We start from the raw sequence: 11,718 nt of genomic DNA, 5'->3' as shown, positions 1-11,718 counted from the left end.
CCTTCCTTCCTTCCTTCCTTCCTTCCTTCCTTCCTTCGTTCATCCACTTGTTTAACAGACGCTTGAGCACCTTATTTGTGCCTGACACTGTAGTGAGCACTGAGAAACAGAGCTTTGAATAGGACAGAGGTGGTCCCTGTCCCTGCTGGACATATTAATCCCTCAAGTAATTACACTTGTGATTCGGATTTGTAAGGAAATGTGCAAGGACTTGGAGAGCGTGTGTCTGGGAGACCTGGTGGTGTAGTCCGGACAGAGTGAGGGAGGAGGAGGAGGAGGAGGAAAAGGAGGAGGAGTGGTGGGAGGCAGAGTCCGAGGTAGGAGCAAAGCAGGTGAAGGAGCAGAACTACCTGTGGGCTAGCTGGCTTCTTCTGTGGCTCTTGGCAGCCACTGCTACGAGCATGAAGTGGGCAGCGAGGGCGTCACCCGGGGCTGAGCTTGCTCTTTGTGGGTGTAATGAGAGGACTAGGGGCACGCAGGCTGGCAGAGGCCGAGCGTGAGGCAAGGTTTCAGTCCCGGGTCAGTGGGATCAGGCTAGGCCAGGGCCCATAGGGAAGAAAGCAGGAGGAGGTCTTGCAGTGTTGGGCAGGAAACAGGTGATGGGAATCGCTGAGCCAGGAGCTAGTGGCGAGTGCTTCTCTAACCACGGTGCTCTATGGATCTCCACCGTGCAGATTCTGGTCTGAGGTGTGGCCTTAGATCCTGCCTTTCTAAACAGCCTTCTAAGTGATACCAGCCCCTGTGGCCTGTGGATCCCACCTGGATATTAGAAGGTTGGTGGGCAGAGAGCAAGATGCCAGAATCAGAAATCCTGGATGGGGCTGGAGGTGAAGCTCAGTGGTAGAGAGAGGGCTTGTGTAGCGTGGCTGAGGCCTTGGATTCTTTCACTAGCACCAGGAAAAACAAGCATAAATCCTAGAGGTGGTGCATTTGAAGCTGTAACTAACAGAGCTCTGGGTAAGACAGAGTAAACAGGAGAGCTCAACTGATCACGCATCTTGAGGGCTGCACGATAAAGCCAGTGCTGTTTGGAGCACATTACATGTATTGTCTGCTCGCTAGAACAGGCTCAGTGAGGTCTGTATTAGATCTCTGCTTTATGGACCAGGAAACTGAGGCACAGAGAGGCCTTTTCCCTAATTGCCTATGCTCGTGAGTGGGCAGAGCTAGAATTTAAACGGGGCAGTGCCCTATGGGAGTGGCTACTTCATTGTCCCCAGGTGACAAGTGGGGCAATACATGGGGCGACTTTGAGCCGGGTCTTAGTGTCATCTGTGTGTGAAGTGTGCCGGGTCTTAGTGTCATCTGTGTGTGCCAGGCACAGTGCCAGGCAGCTTATGCACCACTCCACTTAATCCTTGAAACTGTCCTAAAGTCTGTATCATAAGCATTTTAGAGATAAGAAAAATAAGAATCAGAGAGGTTAGGTGCTTGATAAGTGGGGATGTTGCCAAGTGATTTCAGATTGCTCTGGATCCAAAGCCTATTGTTCCTTTGTGGGAGATTTTGCTACATCACGATGTAGAAGTGAGAATTCTCTCCTAGTTCTGAGGTTGGCTCTCGTTCCTGAGGGAGTCACTTCCCCCACACTAACTCAGGCCCCATCCTAGAGAATGCTGTTCTAGGAGTGAAGCTGCAGGCAGGAGCCTGGGCTTCAGATTTGGCTCTGCTTCTAATGAGCACATTTGCACACATCTCTCGTGGTTTGGTTCTTTTTCCTTATAGGTCTCTTCAAAGCTGTATTTTGCCCATACAAGGACAGTTACAAGGGCTTCTTTGTATGAGTGTCTGCTATAGGCCAGACACTTGCTAGCTTATGTCTAATTCTTACTCTAGGATACCCATGTCTCCAATTTAGAAGCAAGGAAAGCAGGGTATAATGCTACCCAGTTCACACTGGGCAAGGCTGGAATTGCTCTTCGTCTTGCATGCTGCCTGGATATCATCCAAGATGTTGCCCAGTGGTCAGCCTCAATGTGCGCTGTTGTGTGCTACTGTGTGTCATGCTTACAACCTGCACCCACTGCAAAAATGCATTTTATGTTGAGTTTGAGCCATGTGCATGCGCCATGTGTGCACACACGTGGGTGCAAATACTATGTACATACGGATCTCGCAGAAACATGTTTATGAAATAGCGCTTGTGCTTTCTACTTTTTTTTTCCTTTGCAACTTTTATTAGTGCACTTTGGTTACACAGATGAATGAATGTTGTTTTGGCAGATTTGTATGTGCACGTGAATCATTCCACCATCATCTGCCTGTCCTCATCCTCCCACGTAGTTGGATATCTTTTGGGGAGGGAGTTCAATGTATATGGTACATTTTAATCACATTCTTGACTTTCTTTTCTTTTCCACTTCAGTTTAGTCTGTTTTACTTACTGCTCATTAAACTCTACTGAATTGCTTTAACCACTTACCAGTGAGTTGTAGCCCACCCTGTGGAAAATGTTGCCATTAATTATGTATGTATATCAGTTTCTTCATATTATCACTCTAAATCATCTTTTCTCCTCCTTTCCTTCTTATAAGTTTCTTAATTCAATGAAAGATACTCTGATTATTTATGTAATGACATTAAATCTAAATCAAGATGCCCTCCAGTATGCCAACCACACTTAATAGCTGTGCTCGAGAGGAGAGAAAATGTGTATGTTTCCACCCGATGGAAATGCTAATGTGACCAGAGGGAAGGAGGGAGAAGTAACCCGGGCCCCAGTGGCTTGGGCAGATGCTGGGAGTCTGGGTGGCTACCCTGAGGTGACGTTGGTGGATGGGGACCGCAGAAACAGAATGAGAGAAAAGACAAATAAAACTGGTTCCTTGTTGCAGACCTGTTGTTACCAGTTGCTAGCTGTTCTCATCCTTAAGCTGTCTGGGGACACGAGGTAAGCCAGCTGTGGCTCTGAGGACTTTGCCAGTTTTCCCAGCAGGTGATGATTCTTGTACCTACATTTTTGCAGGTGAGAACACAGAGGCATGGAGAGGCCAAGCACCTCCATAAACAGCTGGTGGTGATTGGTGGAGTGGGAGCCCGAACCCAGGCTCTCTGCCCCTGGAACCAATGCTCATGGTCATTAAGCCGTAACTGTCATTGCCCCTCATGGGTGCCACACCCAGGACACAGGGCTCTCACCCTGGGCTTTGGATCTTGAGTGGGATCGTGAGAAAGGATAAGAGGTGATTCGCTATTCTGGTGCAACCTGAAAGGACCCTTGTTCACTCTGGCTTCTCTTGTCTGGAATTCACTTGGTTTCTGCACCCATTCGGTCCTAGTTCCATTTTGATTACGAAAGATATTCCATTTCCTCACAATAAATCTATTTCTTGCTAAAATTCTGTTACTTGAAACAAAGTATGAGGTGTGATGCAAGCAGGCACATCCTTTTCCCTTTCTTGGTCTGTTTCTTCACCTGTAAGTCGAGAACAGGATATGCTCAACCCTAGATCCTGCTTAGCACTGTGATTATTAGAGTTACATCCTGGCAACTCCTCATGTACACATTGGAGAAGAGGCTGGGTGGCCCTGTGCCAGGGAAGTGGGACATGTGATTAATTAATTGGGTCAACATGAATGTTAGGTCAGGTTGTGCTTTTCTGTACTCCTGTGATGATTGTGTCTCTATTGTTTATAATCCATTTAAAATATCAATAAAAAATGATGACCAGAGGAGGTCTCTTACTGTGCACCTCACACAGAGACCTGGGGACACCTGCACATTGCTCACCCAGTACTGAAAGGTATGCCAGACTCGAAGGCCTCAGCAAGAAACCTTGTCTGACCTTGTGGGCCCGAGCTGGGTATTCTCTCTTCCTCTCCACTGACCTGAGATGGCTCCATTCTAGGAATAGTGGTCAGGGCACCATTTAATGAATGCCCATCTGGTTTGTGGTGCTCTACTGGTGGGCCACCATTAAAAATGACGTGCCATTTCTGTGCCTTTAAAATAATGTCATTTTTAAAGAATCAGTGTGACAGATTCTAGGAGTTTGTAACCAGTCTGTATTTTGAAAAGAGGATCCAGTGTGTGGTGAATTGATGTTGTTTTGAAGTTGCCCTATGTTCACCTATGGAGGAAAAATTAGGTATGTTTCTTTCTTTCCTTCTTTAATAGTGCCTTTCAGCTTGCAATGAGAATGAAGTGATGGTGTGTAAACATCACAGCTGTGTGTAAATATCACATTTCTGTGTTATGGCAGAAATAATGAGGTGAAAAGAAGTAGATTTACGCAGGTGTTGAAACACAAAGATTTTCCCCCAAACAAGACATCAAAATAGAAAACTGACTTTTGGTGTCTTTTCATCCTTTTTCATTGGAGCATCAGATCCAGGGAGCAGTGACCCAAGGGATGTTAGGTCCTCTCAGTAAGCATTTACCTGGGACTAGGCATTCCTAGAAGTCTACATAAAGCACAGACTACTAGGGTCTCAGAACTGAGAGAGACCTGGAGAGGACCTAAGTCAAAGACCCAGTGTGTAGAAAGGTAGCTTAGAGACCTCTTCCATCCTCCTTTAAATTTGGGTCAAGCAAGGTCCTCAGGTAGTAACGTGTTCACAGTAGGATCACTAGGGCTAAGTCAATTTAATGCTATTACAGTCACATTATAATTTTATTACAGCATTGAAGTATAAACAACAGTAATAAACACTCTGTACATGTGTTGGCCTCTAATCATTTTACATATATTAACTCACTTAACCACCACCGCTCCTTGTACTGTTATTTCTCTCGTTTTGCACAGGAGGAAACAGGCACAGGGAAGATTCAGTAATTAGCTCAAGATCACATCAATAGTGAATACTAAAGCTGGAGTTCAAACCGGGGAAGTCTAACCCCAAAGTTTGCCTCTAAACTACTGAAGCGGGAACTGGTGACCTTTTTCTCTTAAATACATTAGGCTTTGGGAGCTGTAGATCTCTGTCGCATCTACTGGACTTTTTTGGTATGGTGTGATGGAAGCCAGAGCGATACACTGACCAAATGAGCGTGACTGTGTTCTCATAAAATTTCACTTGTAAAAATGGGTCAGGGCTGGATTGGGTCTGTAGTGTGCAGATCCCGCATTTCCTTTCATCACCAAGGTGTACCGCCAATCTATCCCACAGCTGTTGGTCAAGCAGAGTTCAGTAGTTCAGTTTTGAAAGGGATTTTGGGCCGGTGACTGAACCACAAAGGGTGCATTTGGGATGCTGTCCTGGGTAGAGTGTCATGTCCTCTCGCATTGGCCAGGCAGGATGGTGGTCATGATAGCTGTGTGTGGAGTCGTGAGGCTCCGAGCTGGGAGACAGTTAATTCTCCCTCAGCATTCTCTGTGACCTTGCACAAGTCCCTTAGCATCTGTCACTCCTAGCTCCCCACAGTGGTGATAATGAGCCTCGCCACCTGTGTCTCTCCCTCATCTAGGGGTATGTGCGTGCACGCATAAGTGTGCGTGCATGCATGTGGTTTTTATGAGGTCTTGTCTGTGGTGCACTTGGAGCTGGGAATTTGGAAGAGGTGGTAAGTATTAAATGGCATTTATCATTTAGGTCGTTTGTAAATTAGAGAACCCTACAGGGCTATAAGACCATTTGCTGAATGTGTGGCACGTAGAGCTCAATTTTCAAGCAGGGCTGTCCTGGTGGTCTGCAGGAGAGGATGTGGTTTTATAGGGCATGGATTTATGGATGGCCTGCAGAGCAGCAGGCTTCAGGCAGTGGACTTGAGATGTGAAACTGTATTTATTTTAGTTTTTAATAAGTGTGCAATGAGAGGGTTTCCTAGCCAACCTCATTATATATCATCTCCATAAGAAGACTCAGGCTTCTTTGCTAAGTTGTAAGTTTTAACAGTATGGAGAATTTTTATAAATGTTTTAAAGTGAAATTTTGAATTTAGAAGGGGAGCTGAGAAGCCTCAGAGAGAAGGGGTCTGCTGGTTGCATTTCAGTGAAAGGGAGAGGAAACTCATTACAGAAGTTGGAAGTGTGGTTTGCATGCTAAGGCCCTGGTGGAAGAATGGGCCTTCCCGGGAGGTGGCAGCGCAGTCATGGCTTGGCCTTTGTGGGTGAGGTTCCTTGGCTAAGCCCATGCACTCCTGCTGATGTCCTCCTGGCTATTTGTTTATTTTTTAAACTTTGCAAGAAAATCCTTTTCCTTCAAGGTCCAAAAATGTGCACTGAATAGAAAACCTCCTCCTAGGAGATGTCTCAGTGTCTTTGTGGGTTTTGTTGTTTGCTTTGTTCTGTTGACAAAAACTGGCATTTGAAAATCCAATCAGTGTGATTACTTAATTTTTTGCTTTGGGAATCTAAATCAAAGATGCTATTATTTAAGTTAGTATCTAGTAAAGACATGCTAGGTGCTGGCACTACGGCTTCATCTGTATGTCTTTTACTTAACTCTTCACCATATAAGAGTCCTAGGGAGGGGATGTTCTTGTTTGGACCTCTCTTTTTGGAAGCCACAGGTTGCTCCTCTGTAGTACCCTGCAGTCTGTAACCTGCTGGAAGTTAACTGATTCACTCAGGTATATGCAGATAGAAAGTAGCAGAAAAGAATTTAAATCTGTCTTCCTGATGCCCAAATCCCAGCAAGGAGGAGGACCAATAGTCCTGGTTTCCTGGGATGCAAGATTCTCTGGGCCCAAACCGGAAGGGTTGGTTATCCCACAAGCAGGATACATACTACCCTAGTGCTCATCCACCAGGAATCTGAGTGGAGTTTCTAGTGTGATTTCTTTCTTCCCATCCTGCTAAAATTGGCACTATGTACTCCACATCCTCTGGGGCTCTAAATCCTAGGGCGGTTTAGAGCCAACCAGGGAACCTGGGTGCCTGAATTGACTGGGGTTCCCTGGACAATTGAAATTTATCAGCTCAGGTTGCATTGATAGAGCAAGATGCGCAGTTCTGCTTGGACCAGTAGCGTTCTAGTTTTCACTCCCTCTTCAAAATATCACTATACTGTCATGCTTCTAAGTCCACAGTCCTGGAATATGGTGGGATAATTCCCCGTATTTTACTCTACCCTGGGGACCCTAGCTGGCAACCAGAAATGGGACCAGCTGGCACAACACTTTGTGTCTTACCTGTCTTCTTTTAAAGCATGGGGTCCCTCATAGATGTGTCTCTTTTTTTAATAAATTACTTTAGCCTGTGTCCAATTTCCAAAGGACAGTGTGTACTTAACCTGCCTTTGAAACACTTTTGAAGATGGGGAGTTGACACACAGCGTCCCAGACTGGGAGCTCTGTTGCTACCAGGTAAGGGCAGAAATGATCACCTACTGGACTTGAGATGTACGTGCATGTGGCCAGCATGTTGATCTCTACCCAGAAGGGAATGCATACAAATGAGAGGATTTTTTCCTCTTGTTTTGAATGCATGGACCCCAGTGCTAACCTGTCAGTGACCTCGGGAACACTGCTGTGGTGCTGGCTGGTGAGGGCAGGCGGGAGAGGAAAGCAGGTCCTCTGATGTCCCTCAATGCTTGGTGGGGGCAGCGCATTACTGTCAGGGGATGGAAAGGCCAGCCTGTGCTCATGCTGGTGACTGCTGCCCTATTTCAGGTGTTTGGATACATGCTTTGAAGCTAGTTTTAAAGACTTATTAATTAGGTTCTCACAGGGGACCTTGTAATCACATAATTACCCATGTGCTCATTGCTATAACGGTGTCAGAGTGTCTTGTGATTTTTTTTTTTGTTCATGTTTTATTCATATTTCTCTGTGACTGTGTTACAGATGAAATGCTCTTCCAGAATGTGGGATTTCTTCTGTGATTGGTATCTATTGTGTCTTCAAAAGGTAGAAATAAAACCCAGGCTCTGTAGTGATCACACAGAGCAAAGCCCAAGAGTGGAAGGCAGAGTGAAGGCAGGGGAAGAAGGTACCAGAGGAAGGAAGAGAGATGGGGCCAGACGGGGAAGGAACAGGGAAGGCTGGGGCAACCACAGCAGAGAGGGGCCGGAGGGGAGAGTGGAGGAGCCGTGAGGGGAGACACAGAGGAGAGAGGCACATGCAGACTCGGGAAGGCAGAAATGAAGACGCAGAGAACACAGACAGTGACAGAGGCCAGCAGGTGATCAGACACACACACACAGGCAGACAACCTACCAGTAGGAAGAGATCCTTTTCCCTGTGATGCCCCAACATCCCTCATCCTACTGGCGATCCTTGCAGCTGCTTGCTTCACCCTGTGGCTCTAAAGTTCTTTGACTGGTCTGTGTTTCCATGCATGCAGATTACGAAGGGCTCTGGCTCTTGGAGAGGTGAGATTTGAGAGCCGGTGTCATTGGGAACCCCATCTCGGGAGCAGGATCTGTATGTTCAAATCCCTGGTCTTTTGTGTGCTTTCTGGTTGACCTGCACAAGTCACACCGTCTCTGTGTCTCTGCTTCCCCATCTTAAAATGGGATGCAGTGAGGATTAATCAAGGTGCTGTGTGCAGACCTGTTGAGACAGTGCACACAGCAAGAATTGGGTGGATGTTGCAGGATCAGTTTTCAGAGTAATTATTCTTTCTGAATGCTGCAGAGCTGACGAGTTCCTGCCTGGGGCTTTGGCCCTGAGCCCCCTGACACTCTAAGAGGAGGAGGAGGAGGAGGAGGAGGAGACTGTACTGGAGTGGGACGTGGGTGGGGGCAGGTTCAGTCCAGGCTCAGCCACTCTCATCCAGTGGGAGCTGGCTGCAAGATGAGTTTCTCTGGACCTGCTCTCAGCTTCTACCCTCGGGGTTTTAGGTCTTGACCAGGTGATCTTGGGAGCTTTCTGGTGTGTAAGTTATGACTTTATTTCTATACAGAGGGTTCCTTGGACTTCAGATTCTTGGAAAGATCGGGGATTGATTGTACAGGGGCCTGGAAATGAGCGAAGTGTGTCATGTGCTGCTTTGTAAATAATGAGGAGGGAGAGAGGCTGATGAAAGGAGTCTGGCTTCTGTAGCCATGCTGGTGATCAGGTCTTTTGAGCAATGATCCCACGAATTATGTCGCTTTCCTTTCTCTGTTCTGGTTGTACTTCCCACACTTCCTGTCTTTTCAGTGCTCGTTACTGGAAGGCCCCGTCCCCAAGACCTTAGTGGGAGAAAGGACCTTCTCTTAGTTAGGGAAGAGAGCCACGGTTCGGTTCCCTGTGTATGGGATATGCCAACACAGACACCTGCAGGTGTCTTCACTGTCAGAAGTGATTTGTTCCCGGGCTTTCTGAGCACGTCCCCTGCTTGCAAGCAGTGAAAGTGAGGCCAGGTCAAAGCTCATCTTTGAGGGCTGCGTAGCTGTAACTGTGGTCTTTGAGCACAAGGTCTGGAACTGGCCGGGACCTTCTGTGCCTTTTTCTCCCCATTTCCTACCGGCTCAGTCTCCCACTCCCCAGCCACATTGGGGAGCTGTCCTGGTCATCTGTCTCACAAGCAGTGACTTGAGTTGTCTCTGGCAGGGGTGACCTGTGATTATTTACTGAGGTGTTTCGTAAGAAAACCCAACTTTTTTGCTTGGGATTTGGGAGACTGGAAAGGCACCGAGGCAGCCACCGAGGCACCCGTGTTGATCCACCTTTTGTGCTCGGATTAGCAGTGGGGCTGTTGGATTGGGTCTAGGTAGAGCTTTGCCAGCTTGGGGACGTCCTCCAACTCCTGAGACCCTTGACTCACAGTTTCTGAGGTTCTGTTCAAATCTAGCATTCTTAGACTAGCATGTGAGTCTCCTCGCCACGTAAGGATTTAGTGCCATGGAAGTTCTTTGGAAAACAAAGAGGTAGATCTCCTGAGGGCTTGAAAAGCACTGGAGTCTTCTTTCTTTGCTTTGGAAGTCCAGGGGGTCCACCAGGACCTGAGTTGCAGAATGGTAGGTTCAACAGTGAGGGGTCCGCCCAGGCACCCCCGCTCAGCTCCAAACGTGTAATTCAGTCCCTTTGTATATGCAGGTAGCTCGGTTGAACCAAACAGCGCTGTAGGCACGTGGGTCTCCAAGGCCATGTGCGCATTACTAGCTGAGTGTCAGAAAGGGAATTTCCGTGAATATTATTTTTGGCTCAGGGAGCTGCAGCTGAAGATAGTAGGGGAAGATGTCTTAGAAACATGGCCTGCTTTTGCTGCCTGTGCGTTACAGAAATGTTACCAGCTGAAGTTCTGAGAGTGGAATATAGGAGGGCGGATGTGGGTGGTAGTTGTCACTGGAGGAGTGTGAATGAGGGACTGGCTTTTTCATTAAGTTTGCTGTTGATGTAGTGTGGTTCGTGTCTGGACGAGTATGTATGACACATATTTGAATCCCACAGAGACCTGTCTCGCTCACTCAGCTGAAACAATTTGGTGGTCCTTGGGGCCCACTGACTTCCGTTGAGATTGCAGGGTTGCTGTGCTCAGTGCAGACTAATTCTGTGAGGACGGCAAGCCATCCCAGGTCGCTTCTTACACGACGGGAGGCCAGCTGTGTCATGACAGTGATGGTGCTACGAGCCACAGCAGTGACATTGAAGTTTTTGAGGCTTTAGTTTCACTAAGTCCTGTGTCTCACCCCACAGCCACCAGGCCCACTGTTGGTACCTATGGTGATGCTGCTGCTTTTTCTTGCAGGTGCTCACGTCATGCCGGGCCTTCCTGGTGACAGCGCGCATCCCCACCAAGGTAAGTGGCCGACCATCCTCCTTACACAGGCACACACTGTCTCTCCCTCACTTCCACACACTCAGTCTCTCACATACTCACATGCACTTACACACATTCCCCCTACTCACACACACACACTCACACATGCACACACTCACACACACTCACACCCCGCAGCCCTCACCGTGTGCCCTGTGTCACCTGTGAAAAGGAACGTGGCATTGCTTAGTCTCTCTCGAGGTCTGTTCAACAATTTCCATGGGATGCCCCTCACTCCACAGCGCCTGTTAAAATCTGAGTGGAGGAGGCATGAATTAGGCGTAGTAATGTCTTATTTTGTTGTGGTAACCAAAAGGGCCGATCATTTTTATAAGATACGGACTGAATGGCAGCATCTAAAAAGCTGTTGGTGAGTAACATTTATTGAGAGCTCTTTTAGTAAATAATCCTTAAAATCTTATGAGAACCATGAGCTGGGTCCTGTTATTTTTCCCTGTTTTACAGGTGAGGAAACTGAGGTACAGGAAGGTCCAGTAACTTGCCCAAGGTCACACTTCACTAGAAAGTGACAGATATATGACCCTGGGCAAGGAAGCCTAGCCACACTGTTCTTACTAGAACTCAGTGAGTTGTTGGCCGGGTGTATGTGGAGGACGTTGTCCTGTGATTCTCACAGTAGCCTTGATGGACAGTTGCTATGCAGAAGGAGTCACAAGTCCTGAGTAGGAGGGAAGAAGTTGGTTCCCCACATCATACCTTTCATGTTTTCCCTGAGGTGGACTGCCTGGCCTACCACATGCTAGGGAATGGGTACAGAGTGGTAGCTGCTTCTGCAGTTACTGAACTCAGATGCTTGGACTGCAGTGTTATTTGCTCATTTTCTTAGTCCTTTCTTGCTTCTTAAAATTTAACTTTTAGTCAATACTGTATTTTCCCCCTCGCCCTCCCTGCTGGGGATTGAACCCAAGACCTTTGCACTGAGGTACATCTCCAGGCCTTTATTTAGTTTTTATTTTGAGACAGGGTCTCACTAAGTGCCTACTCTGAGCTCAAGCCTGTGATCCTACTGCCTCAGCATCCTGGAGAGCTAGGATTATCGGTATAGTGCTATAGCCCCTGTTTTGTGAAT

At 47.3% G+C, this 11,718-nt stretch overlaps 1 protein-coding gene across 5 annotated transcripts in view; it reads left to right on the top strand.

Annotated features, from left to right (window-relative positions):
• The window catches only part of Lrrc16a (leucine rich repeat containing 16A), a 306,943-nt gene that overhangs the window by 113,630 nt on the left and 181,595 nt on the right, over window positions 1-11,718 (top strand). For 3 of the 5 annotated variants that reach the window (XM_013503829.1, XM_013503832.1, XM_005403347.2), the window contains exon 3: window positions 10,557-10,607. In XM_013503829.1, the coding sequence (XP_013359283.1) occupies window positions 10,557-10,607 (51 nt within the window). Of the gene's footprint in view, window positions 1-8,651; window positions 8,760-10,556; window positions 10,608-11,718 lie in introns of those variants that run through there. The other 2 variants (XM_013503831.1, XM_013503830.1) reach the window with 2 other exon arrangements.

The sequence above is a fragment of the Chinchilla lanigera genome, unplaced genomic scaffold (genome assembly GCF_000276665.1).
Source record: "Chinchilla lanigera isolate Chin_1 unplaced genomic scaffold, ChiLan1.0 scaffold00082, whole genome shotgun sequence".
Lineage (NCBI taxonomy): Eukaryota > Metazoa > Chordata > Mammalia > Rodentia > Chinchillidae > Chinchilla > Chinchilla lanigera.
Note: the sequence above shows the minus strand (reverse complement) of the source record. Positions and strands in the feature narration are given on the sequence as shown.